Source organism: Scomber japonicus, chromosome 21 (assembly GCF_027409825.1).
Source record: "Scomber japonicus isolate fScoJap1 chromosome 21, fScoJap1.pri, whole genome shotgun sequence".
In the NCBI taxonomy this organism is placed as follows: Eukaryota; Metazoa; Chordata; class Actinopteri; order Scombriformes; family Scombridae; genus Scomber; species Scomber japonicus.
In genome coordinates, this window is record NC_070598.1 from 16,733,957 (window position 1) to 16,758,578 (window position 24,622).

Consider the following 24,622-nt stretch of genomic DNA (forward strand, 5'->3'; position numbering starts at 1 on the left):
ATGCTGTGGTTGCAGAGAGCTGCGCAGGACGTGGAAAAGGACCATCCCTGCACTCAAACGTCACCACCACCCTGGGAGAAAGTGAGAGGACGACTGTCTGCGTTAATTTCCCACTGTGTAAAACGAGGCAAACTGAGTATCTGAGCAGCAATGAAGAAACACGATGAATGAAGAATGACCAATGGTAAGTACAGAACGCGCACTGGATAAATGCGTCACCTCCAGTGGCCTAAACTGGTGACGCACTGAATTAAACTGACATTAAACCCTCAAAACTCGAGTTGATTCAAAGCCGGGTCTTAGTTAGTGCGGGAAGCATACAGTACAAATTGTGTGAAGCAGAGTAGTAGCTATGTCGTTTTCCAAAACTTACCGGGAGCCAACGACGCGCGCATCCGTCCCCTTGCCGTCCTCGCCGAGTGACTGGCTTATATACTGTATGTGGGAGACTGAAAGGATTTGATAAATGAGGGGAATTCCTTGTGAAACTCAGTCATAAGGAAACTGAATTTAGTTGAGGATTTATAGGAACTGCGTCTGTTTCACAGGAACTCCACTTAATGTTGATGTAGTGAAAAACCAAAAAAAAGTTGAGGTCCACTTAAAAATAGACAGTATTCACATATTCAGAATTATGCAGGATGTTGTAACTGGATTATTTATTGATTTATTTTTGCTGACGCATTAACATGATGTAAGGTATCAGCATATATCATGCAACATTTTGATTAGTCTAGCTATCAAATAAAAAGTAGCAAAGAGTGGGAATACTAAAGTAAACTACTGTAAATCTATTCAGTCACTTTCCACTAACTTTCAGTTACACTGTCAGTGATGTATTGTTTTTTTCTGTGATATTTGGATGGAGTGGATTTTTAAAATGAGGTGCAAGTCCTCACTAGATCTGTACTGAAATAAATAGATAGTGGGGTTCCTAACTGTATTAGATCCAAGCATGAGTTTGAATGGTGGACTGACCTCTCTGCATATCTCCCTGTCTCCCTCATACTCATACAAACTCTCAGCCTCTTCTCCGCATCAGTTTCTTTGCTCTTGTGCTTCTACCTCATTCTCTATCCCTGTCCTGTGGCAGCAAAAGGCCTCCTACAGACATCAGAAACGATTACATGGCGGTGGTGCAAACTAATCTCAACGACGCAGTAAGACAGACACCAATTCTATTCATTTATTATACTGTATATTCTTTAAACATATGTTTTACCACTCTGCACTCATGGACTTTTGTTGTCATTCAGCACTAAGCAAGCTTTTACAGCTAAGCTCAAGGGATCAACCTTGATATTGACTGTACACAACTTTTTTTCATGAATTACACAAATAAAGTGATATTATATTTACCACTGTCATGTTTTCATCCATTAGACCACAAATATCGCATCCTTGCTGCAAAACGCATCCTGTGCAGAACTGAAACGCAGGTATCACTGTACATCAGACAACACAGTGAGTAATGATCATTCTGTGGTTGTCAACTCAAATGCATGGTGATGTTACATTTAGCTGTCACTCATTAGCTCTTATTTGCTTTCTGCATGATCTTTTAATTTTTGGGATAACAAAATGTACATAGAGTGACCAGAAAAATAGAGACCCTGCTCTTCATTTACATATGGTCAGTACATACACAGCTGCATGCAACAGTAATATAGTAAAAGAAATAGTGATAAATATTTATGGTAAAATCACATTCAGGCTACCAGGAAACCAGATGTCACTCTCATTCAAAGTTTTTGTGATGGATTTGCTTATATCAGCATCCCTGGAAAGCAGCATCCATCAACCTTTGACCTAATTATGCAAAGCATCGACTTCTTGCACAATCATTGTTGTATAATCATGATGCATTAAAGCTCCTATCTAGACCAAAGGTGGTCAGCTATGCTACTGAAATTGAATAAGAATGTTTCTGGTCACTCAGCATGTAATTGTTTAATATGTTGCAAAAGATTCATATACCTTTGTTCTGCAGGATGTTGTGAGCACCTTACACAACTTAACCTGCAAAATGATGAATCTAAGGCTTTCCCAAACAGAGCAGCTATCCATGTCTGTCCTGCAATCCATACGTTGCCCCTGTCCTGAGAAACCGGTAAGTCATGACACATTAATGGGTTAAATTTGAGTGCACAGCAATAGTACCTGTCAAAAGTTTGGACACATCGTCCAATGGGATGGCGTGTCCAAACGTTTGACTAGTGCTGGAGATGTGCATTTTTCAGTAAATGCAGTACTTGAATAACATCAGCAAAGAGAAATCATTCTCACAGTCTCTCTTGGCATTGTTTTGGAAAAAAAACTGGGGAATGTCAGCAGACTCAAGTGTTGCAGTCTGCCACATACTTAGTGACTCACTAGAAAGCAGTCAGTTCTGTTACAGTATAGAAACATAAGCCTATGTGTCTCTTATGAGCACCAGGTGGAGGGAAGAAGGATGTTTGTGCAGTAGGTAACGAGAAAAGAAAACAGTATTTGGTGTTGTTGGTTCCATTTCATATTCAATTATATTTCTGAGTCACACTGCTTTCAGAACAATTTTGAATCCTCACCTTTATGTTGTTAGTTACATACGCTGCAATTCAAATAAAACAAGTCAGAATGTATTCTTTCTGCTATGTACAAGTACTTCATTTTGATGAATCAGCGGATGACTAGATTGAAATGTTATGATTCAAGCTCGTAGTCTGAATCATCATCATAGTTCAAGTCTGAGTCATACAGCAGAGCAAATCAGAGACTCTTTAGCCACAGGCAAAAGAGAAGGAAGGCAAGAGTTTGACATGACTGGGTCAATACCTAGGATTCATCAGTCAGACAGGGACAGTCTTTTGCATTGACAAAGCTAGCCCCTGCAATCCAGCCAAAAACTGGCTTTCACTATAACGTTTTATTCATTTGTTTGTTTTTATTAACTTTTAAAGTTTTTTTGTATTAATGGTTGCAAGAGATCAAACTTTTTAATTGGATTTGGGGTAAGAATTGTTCTTTAAGTGCACATGAATGAAAGACACCTTCTAGTTTTACCACTATGCCTAACTGATGTTTATGAAATCAATCAAAATGTAGAAACTAAACTGATAAGCAGTGTTTGTTCAATTCTATTGACCAGACTAAAGAACCCAACGTGAAGTCGAAGAAGAGGAGGACAGCAACAAGAAAAAGGAGAAATGAGCGGAGGCAAAACCGGAGGGAGATTAAAAAACTTTGCAAAGCTAATGCAATCCTGTCTACCATGACTGAATGCTACAAAATGCTGAATACCATGTTAATGGACACCTGAGATCACACCCGAGTACACTGTGAAGCAAAAGAAAAAACCCAAAACACTCACGTCCTGCTTCTGTACTATGCAGTCCTTCATCGGATTACGAAAGAGGAAGCTTCCCCTTTATTTAAGCTATCCTGTCAATATCTCTCTTGCAGCTCTTTTGGGTGTTGTATGACTACTGACTCTTAACATATGTTTCCAAGCTAGAAAGCTACAGAAACCAGCTATTAAGCCATGTGGGAAAAAAGAAAAAAAGTTCCAAAGCCGTCCAACACATATACAGTGCTTAGGCCTACCTGTGTACTGCTACTAGCAACATGCATGCAGAATTCACATGAATGTCTTATGGAGTCCACAAAAGGTGCAGGATACATTTTGCATGGAGTTCTCAGATGGCAGAAAGTCTGTTTAAAAGGGAAACTAGTTTGTGAGATAATTTTAAAAAGGTGCCCTTGCCCTTGTGCAGCTAAAAATGCCTTTTTTTTATTATTAAAAAGCAATCAGATTGTAAAGATATGCTCTGACATTTACTTGCACTTAATGATGATTGCTCAAGCGCGACCAGGAAATATTAAGGTGCTCAGATACAGTTTTACTTTCACTTTGGATTATAATAACTAGTCCTGGCAAATCTGTGTTATTTTAAACTCCTCCGTGTGTTTTTTTGTGTGCAGGGAGTTGTTTTAGGCTCCATGTCAAGTCTTTGGCAGTGTCCTTAAGATGAAACTGTTGATTATTCATTGAGCATGATTGATATTTTAAAAGCCCGTTTTGCCATAGATGGCTGAGTTCAGCACACAGACCCGGGATACGTCTTACAAACTTTCCCGTCACAGTCACTTAGTGCTTTGATTAATGGTACCTGTTTAACTGAAAACAAAACCTGAGGAGGGCAAAATTCACACATTTGTTTTTGACATAGAAGAAGAATGCTTACCATTCCCAGAGAATCCTCACACTTTATACAGTGACAAAAACAACCAACCCATTGTATAACAAGGAAATGTTTTCACTTAATCCCCAATGATACACCCTGACTATACAAACAGATAGCTCACGCATCACATTTGTTGCTGGAGCTGTTGAAGTATAACAGAACTCACACAGTTAAAACCGTCAATAATAGTAATAATAATAATACATTTAATTGGCATGTTTAATTTGGCAGGGGACACAGTGATCCTGGCCCCTCGGATACAATGCTTCTCACAACACCACTAAGCATTTCAGTATTTTGTTTTTTATTACAGTTTTTTAAAAAAAAGAATCATTTTAAAATATACAGTTTGTTGGTTCGCGTATCAGAAATGCCAAAAAGCAAAAACATTTAAGTGCTCAGCCTTTGCCCCTAGTTTCAGTTTTGGTGCAGCAGCTATTTTCTCTTCCTGTCAGGGAGAATGCATAACATAACATGCAGCTACTCTCTTTTTATAAAATGTATATTTGTTTTTAATGCATAAAGCAACTAATAGTGTATATGACCTGGCATATGTATTCCAAATATATTTATATCCAAACAACAAAGTGAAAGCTTACTGTATGTTACTCTGTACTAACAGTATTACCCTTTCTGACAACACAACACAATGCTTTCTATTTCCTCTCTCTTCAACAGACAGTGTCACAATTTCATCACAGCTGTCTTCATAAAAGTTTATTGAAAGTGGATATACATTGTATGAAGTGCACAACTGTATCCAGGCTATCAGCCATTGTAATCAGTACAGGAAAACACACCTGTCTGGTCTATTTCAAAAATTTCCTGTCACGTGACACAAAGAGCACTTCCTTCTGGGAACAACAACTTCTCAAAGGTTATCATACTTAATCACTGTTAAATGATAATGTGCATTACTTGGCAACAGTCTTACCTATGGCCATCAAAAAGAAGCCGTTGCCTCTTAGTTTTTCTCAGTGTTGAGTCATAAACCGTGTCTGTTACTTTGGATGGATGTGATAATATCGGTGCACGGTTGTTACTTCAATGTTTGGGAGAGATGTCATCAATCAGCAAGTCAAGTGAAAGCAGCTCTAGTACCTGTGGAAGCCTCTAATCTGATTACCCTGTATGTTTCATGAGCCCTAGACCACAGAGTTACTGTAATGCCAGTGGTACAGATTGAAAGTCAACGGAAATGAAGTATACTGTACTTACTGTGTGAAGGAAGGGCCCAAATCAGACCTCACTTTCAGTACCACACAGGGATGCCTTTAATAAGTGACTGATTTTTTATTTAAATTCCTAGTAGCCAAATATTTGACAAAATGTGTGCCTAACATCCTCTGAGTAGTACAACAGCAAACATGCTTGTCTTAATTCATTACCATATTCCACCCATTCAAAGCATTTACAATGACTGTAGTGTTACTGCACTATTGATCCTAAAAACCATAATGCACTGAATACTGAATTGCCAGAAACACTGTAAAGGAAAAAACAACTGCAATACATCTATGTGAATTTAGGTTTCATACAAATTCAAATAAAAACACATTTTAATTGTGTAGAGCATTAACAAAAACAATGCAGCCATTTTTCATTCAGTAAAAATGAAAAGGGAATAACAAAATAAATACCTACTTTCATTGTATAAAATGAGAGGGAATCAAAGGTTAAATGCTACATTTATTCAGACAAGTCAGGCCTGCAATGGTAACATGACAGGAACTGGAAACAACCTTTGCCTGTAAAGTGACTTTAAAGGGAGGACTCACCTTCAACAGTTTGTCCAGTTTTGGACTGGTCCCTGTCAATAAAAGGTGATATCTTTCCTAAATTAATTCCAAAATATTTCCTTTGAAAAACTCCCACATTGTTTTCTTCAGTAGTCAATTGTATTGCACATCAAGAGGAACATATTCTGTTTGTGAGAGAGCAGAGGCAGATGGGATTAAGGGGTGCATTTCAGACCACGGTTGACTGGGGCTCGAGATACAAGGGCCATCACACCCACCTGTAAGGACTCAACCAACACTATTACTTAATCTCCTTTTTCACATTTTACCACCCCACCCCTTGCTTTTATCTACTCTTACTTTTCTCTCTCCTTTCTCCTCTTCTAAGGATGCACCAACAATTTTCAATTGCTGATACTGACTCTGCTCTACATAACTCTTCATTATTGACCAGTGACAATAAAATTCATTTTTGACCTTAAAGTCTCATGACTGAAAGAGTTACTATTAATTAATAGTTATCTTCATTACAAATTGTTAATCCCTGTAACCTCTAGTTTCACAGCAGTAATGGTCATGTGTAACAGCAGAGATGTGGACGAAGCCAGCTGTGAGAGCTAAAGAAATGAGCTGCATTATGCGCCCGTTTCAGCCATGTCAGCTTCTAATACCATGAACTTTATCGCACTTTCACCAAACTTAAGTTCACCACCAAGATCCATCATCCTCCAAAAAAAAAAGGACTAACCAAATGCAGCATTTAGGATAAACTATGGCTATTACTGTATGTTGTGTCATGAAAGGGGCAGATAATAGTAATCAGTCACCAATGATAACCCTCAGCCTTAATATGAAGGCTGAACAACAATAATAAAACAAAACACAGCACTGTAAGGTCATTGATCAATTACACCATTTTGCTGCTGTGAAACTAGACTGAATTTTGAAAATACAGACGTATATGAATTTTGAAATTCTTAGGAGCTTTGGTGAAACCCTCTGTTGGTATTTTGCGTACCAGTCCATCCCTACTTTCTTCTGCGTTCTCCTGCTCCTGACCTCCATCACATACACATCCTCCTGATCCCACACTCGCAGCAGAATTTGGCGGATTCAACGGGGTACTTGGTTCCACAAGCATGACAGAACTTACTCTTCATCCCACCATTGCCCACTTCGTTCTCACCGTCGATGTCATGTCTGAGAAATTGAACAAAGATGGCAGAGTAAAAAGTATGTCTAGAGGTTTAAATAATGTTGCTCTTGAATAACATACAAAAAGATATAATAAGTATCAATTGAATCAATATTGAGGTACACTGTGTTGTGATAAAAAAAAACACAAAATATAACTTCAAACCCCAAGAAAATGAAGTAAATAATAGTGTTGTTGATTATGTGTAAAACACCATTTTGCTAGAACATATGCAAATGAATGTCAGTCATAACAAAGCAGATCTGAAAACAATTAAAACACATTTTGTCAAATTAGACATGCATTCTACCAAGAGTGTGTATACAAACAAGTTAAAGAATGGCAACAGACTCTACAGCTGTATGCAATACATCACCAAACCACAAGAGGTCAGCATACTTTAGAAAGACTGTATTTGCTTTAAGTGGTCATAAAGACTAGAAAAGCACTATACAAGTACAGTCCATTTACCATATATGGTGTCTCTATTGTTGTGCTCTTTTATTCATTCTCACACAACTTTCTTCTGACCAAATGTACGAACTGACTCACCTAGCTATGTAGTTGTCTACTTTCTTTTTGTTGAGTCCTATCCCAGACTGAGTGTTCCTCGCAGAGCCGTAGCCAGGGCCGACTGATCGGGTCTTACTTCCCGCACTAACACACAGAACAGAGAAAAACAAAAGAGAAGAGAGACATGGCAAATGAAAACCACTTGAGGGGTTGTTTTTTACGCAATGATTGTATTTGTCAGTGAATCATTGTGCTGATAATACAGTATATCAACACATTTGTCCATGAGGGATACTATCGTTAGCAGAAAGCACAAAATAGCTGAGGAATAATACCATCAGTATATTGAAGTAAAGAACAAGGCTGCAGTTGTCTGTTATCCCCTTTTCCATAGGAAAGAAAGCCAAATTATTATGTAATTGTACCCTCTGGCTTCCCAGCAATACTAACACCAAGTTCAAGCACTTCACACTCCAACATAGTGGGTGGCGGTAATACACTGCTACGTTGATTGCCAACAATCATAAAATAGAAAAAAAGAAGAAGAACCAAGCACAACAACAATGGAAGACATCACATCACAGCTTTAATTCCCCTTGTAGTAACCTACGAAATGAACAATTAAGTATGCCATTATGAGCAAACTGCTAATGACTGCTTAGGCATTGACTCATCAGTATTGATGATGTACTTTGTTAAATGTATTAATATATCAGATTCTTTTACATTAGTAGCTAAAGGAATTGAGAATTTCTTCCCTCACTACAGGTCACAGAATCTGATGGGTCACTAAATATGTTGTAACACCACCCAGCGGCTCCCTCATGTCCCTCATGTCCACACAGGACTGACCACATGTGGGAATCTATATGGTTACTTTCTTATTAAAAAGTGACATATTGACCGCTTTTAGTCTGACTGGATGCAATAAATTTGGTTTTGGTTGGCCATGATAATCCACTCTTTCCTGGACCAGCAAAGTATTGGTGCTGCTCTGGAACCAGTTTTCCTTGTTGCAAGACAGTTCTTTGGCTGTTAAAACACAAAGAGCTGGTTTGAGATTAGTCACAGGCTCTGAACCAGCCCTCCAACTGCCTTGGTTGAAAAGAAGTATGTGTGGCTGTATGTGTTGCACATGTGTGTACTGACCCAGATGGGGGGCTTGTGAGGCCGGAGGGATTGCTCCTCAATGAACCTGCAGAGGAGATCTTACTGGAAGGGATTCCTTGAAAGGGAGAGAACAAATAATGAGAGAGGAGAACAAGGCAATGTGTGTGTTACTGTAGTCAATGTAATAACTGTGATGTAACTAAAGAAAAACTTGAAAGTCTATCATCACCACAGCTGCGCTCTTACCAGTGGACTGTCCAGAGCCTGATCTCTGAGGTAAACGGGAGGAGGCTGAAGGTATGGTTGACACAGCAGGAGAGTTGGCCTTCTTTACAGAACCAGGAGGCTTGTACTGAAGAAAGAGAGGCACAATGGCTAAAAACAAGCGGTGTAATAAGTACATATATTATATAAAACTAGAGCTATAGAGGTCATTGGCTAGAGAACACAAAAAGAGTCTCACACAGAAATGACACGGTAAGTATACAGTACAGTAATACAGTATGTAGTAGTACAGCTTTCTTGAATAGAAAATGAAGTGAGGGTTACAAAAGAGCACCCTGCCATCCAGTCTTAATAATTTGATAATGACAGGAAGCAGAGTTTGCCATTTTATAACTTAACTGGTGAAATTGATGATTTAACATATCAAATCAAAATCAAAATCTCACATCTTAGCTTCACTGCACTGGCTTCACCTAAAACCCAGAACATAATTTAAAATCCCTATCCTCAAATACATCATATCTTAACCCAATTAAAAAGGGGAGTTTTTCCTTGCCGCTGTCGGGGAATGTTACATCTCTTAGAAATTAAATGAAAGAGTACTGTCTTGAACTGCTCTATGTGAAAAGTGCCTTGACATAACTTTTGTTGTGATTTGATGCTATATATAAACTTAACTGTTCTCTTAATCAGAGATGCAGCCTGAGAGCAAACACTCCCCTTCCTTGCTATCATAAGATTTCTAACTCACCACTCCCAGTCCAGTGCACGAGGAGCCAATAACTGCATGAGTATAGTCTCTTCCTGTTAAGCTGTAATGACGTCTGAAAATGGATCATAACTGCAATCACATCATACCCTGGGGTGTACTTGGGCCTTGTTTAAAAGTTGTTCATGCACTGAGAAACCTTCAGATACAACAACATGTGTGAGGGTTTGGCTTTAAAAAACAGATACAATACGATGATTTCAAATACTGTGAAGAATATCTGTGAGAGCTATAAGAACAGAAAAACTGACTGAACTACACAGATTCCCAGCAAATATAATTGACCTATTAGAAAACCTGCTGTTTTTATTGCCTGCAGAGTTAACTCCTCAGTCATGTGCTTAGCTGTTGCTAAGTTACTCTACTGGTAATTCTACTACTGCTGCAAAGTGGGTGTACTGCCATGGTAATAACAGATGACAACTTGTTATGCATTTACCAACAACACTTCTTAACTACAAAGATTTGGCAGCTATGCAGAATTGAGAACTGCCCGACCAAATATTTGGTTATGGCTTTGTGAAGCTTTCCACAGCTTTCCACACATGCACAATGGGCCTCATTCAATAATATGTGTGTATACATGTTTTTAATTTGTGCAGAAAAATAAATGTGCATGCAAAGTTACAGTCAGATTAATGTGTGCATTGACCAATTTGTTCCCATCACTGTGTGTATGTTAGTGAATCAGAATCATCATTCTAAATTGACAGGCATGTCAATGTAATTATCATATTACCACTTTCAATTTCTCTATATAAGGAAAGCTCTGTTGTAGCAGTGCAACAGTGGAGAGAGCTGTCACTCACTGAAAAGAGAGCTGTGATGGTAAAAATGTAGAAAACTGGTAAACATGTCACTGACAATTTACAGATATGTGCATATATACGTGTGTGTGTGTGTGTATGAATGATTATGCTTGCTATTAGTAAACAATGCTGTTTTTTTAGTCACAAAAAGAAAGCTGTAAGCAACAAATTACCTATGTGTGAATTTAAAGTATTCACTGTATCATCAATACTTTTTTATATTACTAAAATTACAGTTAGTGCATGAAAACAAAGGTCTGTTTACAACCCGAATGGTTGTAAACCGTACGTTAATGGTTGTAAATGCCGACTCAAAGACGTCAAATCAAGTAAAATAAACTCAAATTAAACAAAAAACATAATCTCTTTGTGTATACATACGCCGAGCTGTGCAGTCTGTGTACGAGTAGGAGGTTTCTTTGTGTCTCCTGGCTTGCCCTTGCTGGGCATACGGGCATGCTGCTCCTGGCAGAACTTAATGTGTCTGTCAGCTGCACCCTGGTTGAACCTCCGCTGACAGTAAGGACACTGGATATAGTCTAAAGACAAAGCAAGTGGTAAGAAAACATACCTAAATGTATCTATTGTAAATCTAGTACAATAAGATAAATCCTGTATATAGAGACAATCATTTTTGCTTGGTGAACATAAACATGTAAGTTACTTGATGCTCCATGATGTGTCTGCCTGTGATCAACTTTTTCTGTTTGTTTATTTCTTGGGTAAAGCCATTTACTGTAGAGATGCATGTTACCTGGGTCGTAAGTAGGAGGAGGAGGTGGGGGTAAAGGTCCCCCATCCTTCATGACCTGAGTGACCGTCTTAGCAGCTCGGATGGTAGCGATGAAGTCCTCATGTTTCTTGCGCCAGTTGGACTGCTTCTTAGGTGGCTCTGCCTGGCAGGAGGAAACATTGAGGAGACGCTCTCTTACACCAGCCATAGACGGCTATTGATGATGAACCTCATTACCGTCATTCTGATGTGCTATCAGGAATTCAACTGAATTTGTCGCCACATTATTGATGAGCTGACTGACAACTGCATGGTTTGGAAAGGAGGTCAACCCCCTCTCTCTCTCGCTCTCTAATTACTCTCAACCTAAACAAACAAATAATAAAATGTTACTGAACCACCAGAAAGCCAGTTATAACCTGCAGCGTTTTCTTGGCTTAGCTTATGCTATTCCATATTTATTAAAATCCTTCTCAACCTGGAAACCCTTGTCATCATAGCCCCAGTTTTACTGAATGCTCAATTTTGTTTCTTAGTAGTCAGGGATCAGCTGACACTCATGCCTTCATTCTTACCACTAATTCATTTTGTTATTTTCCACGTCAAGGCTGAATAGACAAACAAACAGGAAAATCACAGAGTCCTTTTTCTTTGCATAGTGGCAATCTGAGTCCCCTCTAAAGCTAATTATTTCTGACAGAAGTAGTTCACTGTCCTCTGAGCTGCCTTTTGTAGCAGCATGATAGCCTTACTGGCTTCCTGCTTCCTCCTAGCGGATTACAGTTCAAGTTCATTAAGTGCGTTTCTCTGACAAACACAGAGAAATTTCCCTTTATTCCCTCTGAGCATGCAGTATTCACAGAATTTACTTTACACATTAACTTTATTTGACTGCATCATATGTCATTTTATAATCCGACAACTTAATGAGTCATTGCAGACTGGATGTCCAAATTCCAGCAGTAACAATTTGATACGGACACAATCACATACCAACTAGACGCTCATGCCACTAAGGGTATTGTTATTTCAGCAAAGACAGGTTGGAGCGAGTGTGCAGCAGTTAACTGAAGCCAAGACAACATTGTTTAGTTTTTTGAGTTGAAATCCTAACAAGGCATAGACTTTCAACTGGGCAGAAAAATCCACCTAGTTACTGAAGGGATCTTCAGCTCTGTTGTTTTAAGGTGGTTTATCAAACAGTAATATGAGTCTATGATAGTTTCAAGAGATGTAGTGCAGCCAGAAAAGATTAAGACGGCAGTGGTTCAAGAAAATAAAAATACAAGGGGATACATTTAATCACAGTCAGTCATAGACTGTGGGTAGGAAAGGAAAACACAGATTTTGCTTCTTAAACTATTAACACTATGATTGAGTGAACACCCCCCCAGATTGTTCAAGACGACTACAAACAAAAAAGAAAGGAAATCAGAATCTATAAAGCAAGTAACAGTGAGTGAAAGCCTTCTGGGCTTCAGTGGATAATCTGTGCCACTAAAAATCATACATACAGAAATAACTGACAAATTAAAAAGAGACAAATCAACTTACTTTCTCAGAAGAAGAAGCACTTTGTGACTGAAATACAATTGAAAGTGGTTTACATTTGACCATAATCTACAACTTCCTGACTTGTGATATCAATATCTAAGCTAGAACTGTGTCATGACTCTTGGTATTAATAGTGAATGTATGAATGAATGACCTCAAGTTAAAGAAACAGTGGTACATTTTTTACAATGAGACTAGATAAACACGATCCTCAAAAGATAAATGTGTACATGACAGTGTTATGAAATCAATGTTTTCAACAGTGTGTGAAATTCAACCAAAATTGTTTTTCTGACTGGAATGTACGTAGTTAAACACTTTCTTCCTCTTGGAAACCATCAAAGTACACTTAAATTTGGGTTAGACTGGATTTCCACTACCATCTCAGGTGTAGTCTTACCTTTGGTTTGATGGGTTTGAGTACAGAGATGTCTGTGCCCTCAGCTCTCTGTCTACTGGAGTCAAAAACCCTCCTCCTTTTAGCCGCTGACTTTTGACAGATTTTAGCATGTTTCTCCTATAGAAAGAAAAAACGATAAGCAAATAACAGCAAATGTAACACCTCTTTTACACAAAATCTTATTGACAAAGATGCTTGTGTAACATTTAAGACATCAGACCAGGAGAACCATCAACCTTAATATTGCATCTACAGCTGCAGTTAATAATTTTATTTTCTAGTTGAATCAGTTAGTTATTTGCTCTACAAAATGTCAGGAAAAAGAGAAAAATGTTGAATCCAAAGCAAAAGCTCATGGGAGGATATAAGATTTTATCTTATATTGAAAAAACACTGAAAGTGATTTGATAGTGGTGATTACTCATTATCAAGATAATCGTGAAAATCCTAACTAGGGACTTGAAAAAGCTGTCTAACATACAGTAACTATTGATGTCCTGATTTAATTGTAATTGCTGTCTGCCACAAGGGGGAGCCTGCACCTTTCTAGTCATTTGTGGTCACCATTGCAGAAGGCTGAAATGGGAATGCTTGACTCAGATTGATAGCTACACTTTCTGTGATTGTGGCTGCTGGGTGTTGGCCACAGTCTGAGAATGTGTCAGATTCTGTCCTTGTTTGTTTTTCACTCAAAAAAATGTTCACAAAAAAAAAGGTACATGTACTAGGATGCTATAAAAATATTTGTTTCTTAATCAAATGTAAAGTAATACGATTCCAGTATGTTTTAGTGCATTTTTAAGCATATTTTGATGACTATAAAGATAATATGATTCATTGCAATTACTTTGGCCAGGATAATTGTAACATGAAATGTTCAGATTGCCCCGTGCCTAGACATGTGTGCACTAGATAAAGACACTCACTGTGCCTATAGTAATGCACTAATCGGCACTAATGCACCATCAGCCAATGAAGCCTGTGTGAGTGCTTGTGTGTATTTCCTCTAATGACAAACAATATGTTCCATTAAATTATTGAAATCATTTAAGTAAGTCTACATTATGTTTACGTCATGTGTGGTAAGAGATGATGGCAGCAAACAGAGTGTTGGTAATAAAAATATGCATCCCAACAACCTTACACAGAAATAAAGTGTTCTGAGACCAATCGTCATTAGATCTCACTGTGAAAGGACGCCCTTTTAAAATGGTTTCCTACACATATTGCATTTGTTTTTAGTCTGATGCCTTTTTAACTAATTCCATTGCATGGTGACTACGTTCTACAGTCTGCACTACTAGATTTAGATTTAACAACAAAACATTTTAGCACAACGGGAGGTCAATAATCTGTAACTCAATCATGAAGCTAAAAGTGTTACACTTTTGTTATACTGCATAGTTTTACTGCAGGGATTCTCACTTTCCCTACAAAGAGCTCTTCAGAAAGCCCTACTGGTTGCGTGGATTGTGGCCAATGATACACTATTGGCTAAACAGCTGATATACTGTCAGCTGATAATAATTGTGGAAAATACTGCCAACACAGCAAGTTTGGCATGTCTTGGCATATGCTCAACACAATAAATCTTCTGTATTTGATCACAAATGAATAACCATATATTCTCACATTTTGACTGAATTGAACCTACTGCACCATAATTAACGTTTTACTGCTGCCCAGTCTTCTGACTATTACACTGTGTGCCTTTTCTGTATTAAAGCAGTGATGAAGGAGTGCTTATTTTTACCAGGACTTTAGGGTTGAAGGATCTTTTACAGGTGTTACATTGAGCCAGATCCCCAATAGGAGGAGCTTCGCCATCTGCAAGGATAACAGATTACATTATGAATGTAGTGAAGGAGGTGACATGACATGAAGAACAGAAATAGTCCACAGATGGCCAACATTTGTCATGCTGATTAAATCAGTGGTCCTCACACTATGTCACATCAAGGACCCCTGAACTGACATAAATTGGACCATGGATCCCCATTTGACAAGATTTTGTCCCAGGGTCCCCCATCTGATAAGATTTTTGCTTTTAGATGTTTTATTACAGTAAGTGTGTGAAACCCATGACTAAAATAGCCATACATGCTTGCACTGTATTACTTAGGAGTGGTATTTCAGTGAAAATAGATGATCCCCCTTTTTGCTGGTGATCCCCTGGAACATCCTCAAGGGACCCCACTTTGAAAACCAAAAACATTGAGGTTGTTATGATACATGGTAAATTGCTACTTTTAGTCTCATACATTCTGATTCGGCTATTGTTGTTGGCACAATAGCACAACCACAACATGACCAATGTCTGCCTTTGATTTATTTAACAGGGACTACACCAATATTTAAAACATATTAACAAAATGGCTAACTTAGACATGCTGAAACCGAAGCTAACCTTAAAAAATATGAACCGTCGAACAAACGCTTCAGTTATGTGTCAAACGGTAGCTACCATTCAATACAACCCATTTCAGACCGTGCCTAGTTACAATACAATGCTTAAATTCAGTTCAATGTTCATGAGTTAGCAGCATGATAGCACTGGGTGGTTCGTACAGCTAATGTAGGGAACACACCCAGTCACAGCCAGCAGCTAGCTTCATCTTTGGCCTGAACGTTACCTAGCATTACTTGGGCTAAATCCCAAAACAAAAAGGAGGTCGCTGTCAAAAACGGGCCAGCCGAAGCAATGGTGAATCCCAAAATGGGAAGCATTCAACCGGGAAGTTGGGGGTACGACTCTTCCACAAAACTGCTCAAAAAAATCAAACACCTGCACTGCAAATTCACTCACCTTCAAATTCTTCCATCATTAGGTTATCCCTTGTCTGATGCTGCTGCTGTTACAAATGGCCAGAAAGCAGCCGGAGAAGTGAGAGAGTTCCCCCCACCAACACTTCCGACTTCGTTTAAACACAAAGGAAACAGTCTCAAATCATAGGCTTTACACACACACACACACACACACACACACACACACACACACACACACACACACACACACACACACACACAAACAAATATATGTGGCTGTACCTTTTTCCCTGGATACATTGCATTAAATCGTTTTGTATCAATATTGTGGTAATGGTGGCGTAATTATGCATTAAGCATAATGAACAGGTCTTTTCTTATATAGGCGCAAAGCGTGACTATATCTGACAGTAGTGGGTCATAAAACGTGGATTATCTTCAGTTATATGCATCTAGACAATAATTAATCTTCTATCCCCGATTCCCCAGCCTCGGATCCTCTTGGGATATCTAACATGGAAAGGTAACTGTAAATATAGGCTAAGACATTTCATACCTAAAGGCAATTGAAAGTGCTCTACTTTACAGAGTACATAGACAGAAGCACAAAATGAATAATAAAAGCAAACAAGAGAATTCACATACAATAAAAACAATAGAAAGCAAGCTGAATCATAAGGATAATAATATCAAATGGTGAGGTGGTTTGTAATCAGTTGCCGCCTGCAGGTATAATTTGAAAGCGAAGGAAAATGGACTATCTTGAAGTCACTGATCTTTGGCAACCAATAGCAACTGGCCTGTCTGATGCCGCTCCACGTGCTAACAACCGTGCATTTGATTGGTTGTTGCTGCACGCTTTGTGTTAATGCAGTGAGTACTTTGACCAGTAGGTGGGGCGTGGGAGGCAACCCCCATTCCCAAGTTTACATTGTTGTTCCAATTATGGCATTAAAGTAGCTCCTCGTTTTTGAAGAGGTTTTCTTTAAATATCTTTTTTGTAAACGCCATGCTTATCTCAACATTTCTATATTTTGAATACAAGTCAATGACTAAGTTATCTATATTCTTTTTTCATTCATTCATTCATCTTTTTTGTCCAAATTCTAATTGTAGTTAGTGTAGGTTTCACTAACAGCAAATAAGCTCGTAGATTTTCTGTCCTTGAATTAAAACATGACATAATGTCTTCCAAAGATTATCTTAGTTTATTCACAGCACATAGACATCAACCTGAATGGCATTGGCATTTGTTGGGCACAACCATGTTCCCCCATTCCTATCCTACCCTTGTCTTTGTTAGCTTAAATACTTGGCCAAAGCAACACTCCGAAGTTCCCGGTTTGGCATATTGAGCACATGCGTCTTGTGAATGGAGTAATTCACAGCCAGATGCTATGAGGCCACAGTAAACGTGTTTACTGATGAATGGCTATGGTCTCTGTTCCTTCATCACAACAAGATCACTGTTCTCACACTGACTCTCTGTGGTGATTCTCTCTCTCTTCTCTTTCTCTCTGTCACACACACACACACACACACACACACACACACACACACACACACACACACACACACACACACACACACACACACACTAGACATATAATGCCCTGTCTGGTCTGACATCTGACCTTGTAGCTGAGAAGTGGTCCTTCTGGGTTCATGTTTGGACAACACAAACCACTAATACATACTTGCTTAACAGTAATTACTGTTTTTCTTATTAAAAATGTCGTATATAATACATACACACCTATTTAAGCTTCATCAGACAGGAATAATTTGCCTTACTTATTTACAAATACTTTTTCCATGACATTAAGACCTGTTCCCTTGTTTACCTTACATATTCTTGGTCTTGTTTTTGATTGTGTTGACCCTCATTTTAGCTTATAAATAGACTAAATACTTCGATATTATGTTATTTGATGTGTTCATTTATTTTACTTCCCGTTCAATTTTGTACAGATGTAGCAGGTGGTGTTTGGGATGGTGTGAGATCCCTAATATGTTATATCCCTAAAGACGTTACTTTGTTGATTGATTACTTTGTAAATTGTCATTTATTATCACTGTTACAATTAATGTTTTTTATTATGTGTCTGGAAAACCAGATGGTGCATCTTAAAGAGTTTCTCCTCTTATTTAATTTTGAAAAATCATATAAATATAATATATCTGAATGATAATATGTTATACTCATACGAGGCCCTATATGCAAGTGACTGATTGAACACCACTGTGATATATGTGATACATTTATCGTATCATATTAGTCTCATTCTTTTATTCTTTACTGATGAATATGTTGCATGGATGGAAGCACTACTGAAATACTATCAAAGTAAATACATTAATACATAGGTCATACACATACGTGGGAATTATGAGTTATAGGTATAAAGTTGTGATGCAAATACATTTATTTAAATCCCTGAATGTGCTTCAGGAAAATGCTTTATTTTGATAAGCATACCCGGAAGTATTTGTGTGTTGGCTGGCGTCAACTTGACATGGGTAAATCCTCATTCAGGAGCGCGCCGGGGAATACCGAAGTGCCGTTTAAACTGACGTGATTGACCCCTGCGAATATTCCGAAGCCCTTTAACCCAAACAGGTACCCCTCTGATAATAATAATAATAATAATAATAATAATAATAACTGTAGAAGCAGACTGTAGTATGTTGCATGATTATTCCATGTGTAACGTTTATTTGCATGCACTGGCACCACTGTGGGGGTCTTTGTCATTAGAGGAAAAACAAATGGCTGTTGATCTGTTATGGAAATCAGTTTGAGCGTATTGTGTTCCTCCTGCACCATTAATAACATGTCTGTGTGTGAAGGTTAGGTCTTTATTTTGTAAACAATGCTTATGTTATTTATTTGGATCCCATTGTGCAAGACTAAGCTGTAGCGCCTCCTCTTAACACTTAATAGATGATAAATGCTGACATCAATTAGCCTATTTATATTAAACTATGTCAAATGTTTTCTATGGACTAATCACAGCTCATACTGAATAATGGGGAAGGGCATTTGATTAATTACTTTGCTAATCCTGGCATAGTCATATAATCTATAGATGTAACAGGATGTAGAAATAACACTGAAATACTTTGCAAGCTCCTATTGAAAAGGTATTGAGATATGTGTGATTTTATAGTTAGGTATAAAAATGTTTACTTTTCTTTGCAGTGCAGAAGTGTATAGTGTGTCTTTGTGTGTGTGTGCATGAGAGGGAAAGGGAGAGAGTGTTGGGTATCAGTCCCAGTTATTCCCAGGTCACCTAGAATAACACTGGCATACATTTGTGAGACTCCATTTCTTTTACTGTCCTCTTCACTACCACACTCACTGCTAATTTTCTGTTTGGCAGTCCAGCAAATCAAATGGGTGCAGAGTAGGAGCAGCCAAGTTTTTTTTTCATTTTCATTTTTTAAGTCAGTGATAGAGAGGACAGATCATACTGGCCTGTTGTATTATCCAGTGATTTGATCATTTGTTTGGTGCCTGTGCTCAATACATTGTTGTCCTGGACAGCTGAGCTCCCAGTTCCCACATGGGAGCATGAGCGTCACACATGCACATTGCTACACTACTGACATTCTACGTCATGGGTGAAACAGTGTGATTAAATAATGTAAACTGTCAATTAATATTTCATAGCATATGAGAAACACATGCCAAGAATCTTGAGTCTAAAATATCTAAAGATAAAAGATTTGGAGTTACAACAAGAAGTGTGTTCCTCATTTGACTGTATTTCAGATTTATGCAGACGTTAACAGATTTTCCATTTATTTTATTATCAGCATTCATTATTTTACAAAGAGAGTAGCTCCTGTATAAGACTTCATCATTCAGATCTTAAAAAAAAAACCCCAGCAACACAGAATCACGTTTGTGTCCGAGCAGATACTTGGAGAATAATCATCTTATGTCTCTTGTTTCCCATGTTGAGACTGACAGTTGTACATGGATAAAAATCAGTTGAGTCTTGCCCATCTTGACACCATTTTGAGAATGACAGCTGAGTGGGAGCGTGCTCAGATGGTGACAGAAGAGGCGTCCAAAAATAGCCACGGTCAATCACAGCTTGGGCCGGCTCTGAAAATAGCTCCAAATGGATGTGGGAGCTGAGGTCATTTTTTGCAATTCCCCTCTTACTTTAAAACCTAATATTTAGACTGGATGAAAACCTTAATGTATGTAAGGTCTCAGAGAAGCTTGGTTTTCTTTCTGCAAGTCTTTCTCTTGTAAGTGTGTAAATTTAAAATCAATGAAGATCAAAAAAATGTCAGACTGACTAGTTTTAATGAGTGAAAATGGGGCAGGGAAGCCAGAACTACTCCATGCTGAAGAGCAGCCTCACTGGGACAGATTGATACAGAATGTTAGTATATCAACAGAGGGGTTTAACCTAAATCTCTGTGGCAACCCAGCTTTGGTAGTGCCTCATGCTTATTCCAAGTGAGATGACATTTGAATACAATGCTGTCCTCCTCATGACATTATTACGTCTTTGTGCGTGTGTGCTTTTTTGGTTGCTGTACAGCATCAGTTCATGAACTCATTTTTGTTTCCATTCCACTGTCCAGTAGCCTATTTCTTGTGCAGAATTCATCTCCTTTGTGTCACTGGTATAGCCCGTACTCTAGACTGAGATTAAAATAGATTAATCTGGATTAGGTCATAAGAAAAGAGGAGGGAGGGATGCATTGACTGAGTGAATGGGGAAACCAGTGTCACTTTCTTCATGCCAACATAAACTGCAGATGGGTCAAATTGTCTGAAGCTATTTAGGACAAATTGCACAAATTATCTTCATCATTTTCACAAACAATGCATCGTGTCCACATGTACCTTCGTTTCTGGTAAAGTGTGTGTTGCTGCGTGTGCCAGGCCCTGCTATGGTGAGGTGTGTCAGCAATGACGGATGTGGAGGCGACCTATGAGGACTTCATCGCCTCTCGACGGTCCGGCCGCAGGAACGCCATCCATGACCTCCCAGCAGCTTCTGGAGAGCAGGGACCCGCTGACCTGTCCCAGAGTCTGGCACAGCTCAACATCAACAAGTCAGGTGAGAAACATCAGGGGTCATAATGGCAATATACAAATACTTAAGGACCTAGAAAGGACCAAAATCACATAACAAAGTCTTATCTCTTTATTAAAGCTGCTTGTTTCTAGGTAATTGTAATGTACCTGTGGATGTAACCCTGCACCCAGAGATCTTTGACTTTTGTTCAGATTCTGTTTGGGTTGCAGCTGATTTAGGCTTTTACTATCAACAGACCATCTGTCAATATACATAAGGAGCACACCTCAACACATACATTATCATCTCAGATATCGGATGTTTGGTAGTTAGAGGACCTTGAACTTTGGTCTTCATTATTTTATGAGCTGTTATGAGTTGAGTCTTTTTTCTTCCTTTTTTTAATACCTTTGCGCAGCAGCCTGTGAACACAGCTGACTGGGAACTTGAGCGTGTGAGGAGAGAGTCTGTGGCTTAGCTCAGGCTTTTCAGCCAGGTTTTTTCCTTTTAAGAGGATCTTTATTAAGGAAATACAAATACAGTATATCCAGCAGTAATGTGCAACCAGTGCCAACGTGCAAACATTCACTTCTCTTCCTGTGCTAGTCTTTTCAAACAAAGTCCACAATTTACAAAGAAAAAAAAGCATGTGTATAAGAAATAAGTCACAAATACGATGAGCAGTGTTGAGTAAATCAAGTGCAGAGTTCAGTGATTATTCAGTTCAGTATGGAAGTGCTTCACTGAATGTAAGTAAGTCTATCAGATCAAAGATCCAGCATGTGCCAGGAATAGTATTGACCCCTATCCAAAGTCCTCCTCCTTCTGGGTTCAGCAAGTACATGTTTAATAACCATGTTGCTGTCAATCACAGTCTGCTTGATTACCATCTGGTATCTGGTTTTGCACAGTTTGACATACACTATAGTGATGATCAGTCCTGGTTCTACCTTGTTGATATCTCTTCCCACTCATTTCATTGCTGCTGATTCAACCAACCTCATTCGCATCACTGACTTCACAAGTAGTAACTTATGCATGAAACTGACTATCCCAATCATTCTTACTCTGTCTGTCAGGTGATGATGGAGAAGACACTGAGAAAAACAAGAGCTCTTCAGCTAAAGAAGAGGAGACTCAAGCTGAGGGCAGCTGAGCGGCAAAGAGCTGCACACATTTGTGAACTCAAACAACCACTATTTCTTGTCTACCTAATCCCTGAGTGCTAGACCCCTGACTGGAGCTGGCCAGTTGCATCTTATGACTATGAAAAGACACAGCAAAATCCTCTACTGCCACCATCCCACAATTTGCAAGTCATCGCTATGGCAACCAAAGCGCAGTCTCCCTTTTTGCATTTGGGTGTGCTCCAAGTTCCTTAAAAAGCCTCCTTTCCTTGCTGCCTTTTCTTCGGGGGTTACTGATCCAGGATCAGATGTGATGCCCAGTGAACGCAGCATCACGTCAGCAACCATAAACCAGCCCTGTTCAAGTGTCAGTGATCCTGAGAGGAAAGGAGTGAAGGGAACAGAGGCCATTTAAGGTGTTTGGGGTAAGCCCAAGTGTAGCTGCAGAAGTAAAATATTGTCTTCCCTTCTTCCCCCTCGACTTGAATCACCACTGATATGGCTGCATTTCCAAGGAACCCAAGATTGTGATTGGACACCTACTCTTCCTCTGCTTTTCTTGGATCAATGCCTGCACACATGCGCTCCTTCTATCAGTGCTTGTTTTTTAATTCCCCTCCATGCAATAGTTTTTTTGTATGTTTGTTTAATTTGGAGTGACCACGGATATTGCTCTGTCCATTTATTGAATTTTGGAGAGCTTGCTGGACATAATCTCACAACTGCACTCCAGATGTACTGAACAGCCCAGAACAGGGAGGCAGTGTATCTTATTTTGTTTTGATTTGTTTATCCATGTCATGTATAATATCTCAAATAATACTGATTCAATTATGAAGAAATGATTCTGCCGTTTGTAATATCACATTGATTTATCAAGCAGGAAACAGGAATCGGGATAAAGCACTGGGACATGCAGCATTTGGTACTGATGTTGGACTGTGTTCAAGTTTGGAGCAATATTGATTTGTTTTTTCACTGTCATAGTGATAAAAGCAAAATGCTGAATCCATTTTGTTTCACTGGGTGGCTTCACTGCCCCTTTTATTCGCTCACATTGACCCATAACCTGAGCTGAGTTTGAACCTTTTTTTTCTTTATTATTTTTTCTTTTTTTTTTTTTGCCAAAGCAGGTGATATGTATTAGCTACACTGTAGTTTCTGATTTTTATATATTCGAAACTTTCATTCTAAATCTTTATATATACAATGAAATGATTTTGTGGTACTCTGTATTTTAAAAGTGCAACCAATTTTATGATTTGCTATGAGAACATTTTGTAACTTTATGTTCATTGAGCCATTAATTTTCATGTTTCAACTTTAAAAATGCATTCTAGCAGTTGATCATATTTATACTCTTAAAAGTAAATCTTTTGTTTGATTCATTTACTTAATCATATTTAATTATCCACATCATAATCTGTTGCTGGTGTATGGTGAAGTCTTGTGTTTTGTAGCATGTAGTGGTGATGGTTGTATAAAACTGAATAGGCTACATACTAAACTGTCCATAATATCGCTGTAACTTGGTTAACCATATTAACACACTGCCACTCACCATAATCCAAGTGTGTGTGTGTGTGTGTGTGTGTGTGTGTGTGTGTGTGTGTGTGTGTGTGTGTGTGTGTGTGAGGGTGAGGGTGAGTGTGTGTTTCTTCAAATATGATTTAGTTTACAGTGAAAATTGATTGATTGAAGGAATTGATTTGCTGCTGGGTATTAGAAAAGGTACAATACAGATTGCACTCGAGTAGTCAAGTCCATATATTCCTGTTAGTTATATAAAGGGTATAACTGTATCTGTTTGAATTATTATTACAGTGATTGTGCAGACTATCTGTGGATTTTGCATTTCCTATCCCAGTGTTATAATGGTTAATGTCCCACCAATCAAATATCTAGATATGCACTCCATAAATGTTTATCTTGGAATCATACAACATTTTAACATTACATCTGAAATCAAATGTCCTTCTTAGAGGGATAACTTCTACATCAATGTGATTTAATGACCAGTACAATTCCCCCCATGTTGTATTTTCCATATTGTTATTTTCTATATTTTCTTCATCTCATTCATGAGTCATTTCATTGTGTTGTCAATGACTCTGTGTGTTGTCATATTTGACTCTGTTGTCGACTTGGTTAGTTTTGATGTCTAATCTCACTGGTGAAAGATTAAATGCCCAAATCATGTGATATTGGTGTGGCTGTCAGTAATTCCAAATAACACAACATAGCAAACATATAAAAAACCGCAGGAGTGACTCTTTATTGCTTTTCGTGTTTGTGTCTTTGTACTTATTTCTTTGTTGAGACAGATTCAGCTGATCTCCTACAAACAGTTGAGAGGAATGATTAAACAAGGTCATTGTCTTTAGTAGCCAACCTTCGCCCGAGGAAAGCCATAT

General features: G+C 38.4%; 2 protein-coding genes across 2 annotated transcripts; one reads left to right on the forward strand and one right to left on the reverse strand.

The window, feature by feature from the left end:
• Nucleotides 1-6,591: 6,591 nt before the first annotated feature.
• On the reverse strand, nt 6,592-16,092 carry zc2hc1a (zinc finger, C2HC-type containing 1A). The gene is made up of 10 exons (XM_053342336.1): nt 16,077-16,092; nt 15,024-15,097; nt 13,271-13,387; nt 12,871-12,897; nt 11,338-11,479; nt 10,965-11,122; nt 9,027-9,132; nt 8,820-8,895; nt 7,710-7,814; nt 6,592-7,162 (listed from the first exon to the last, which is right to left on the reverse strand). Exons 1-10 carry the CDS (start codon nt 16,090-16,092, stop codon nt 7,027-7,029), a joined length of 957 nt encoding a protein of 318 aa, XP_053198311.1. The 3' UTR covers nt 6,592-7,026.
• A 4,880-nt stretch (nt 16,093-20,972) lies between these two features.
• Nucleotides 20,973-22,237, forward strand: pkia (cAMP-dependent protein kinase inhibitor alpha). The gene is made up of 2 exons (XM_053342309.1): nt 20,973-21,123; nt 22,161-22,237. Exons 1-2 carry the CDS (start codon nt 20,973-20,975, stop codon nt 22,235-22,237), a joined length of 228 nt encoding a protein of 75 aa, XP_053198284.1.
• The last annotated feature ends 2,385 nt before the right edge of the window (nt 22,238-24,622 follow it).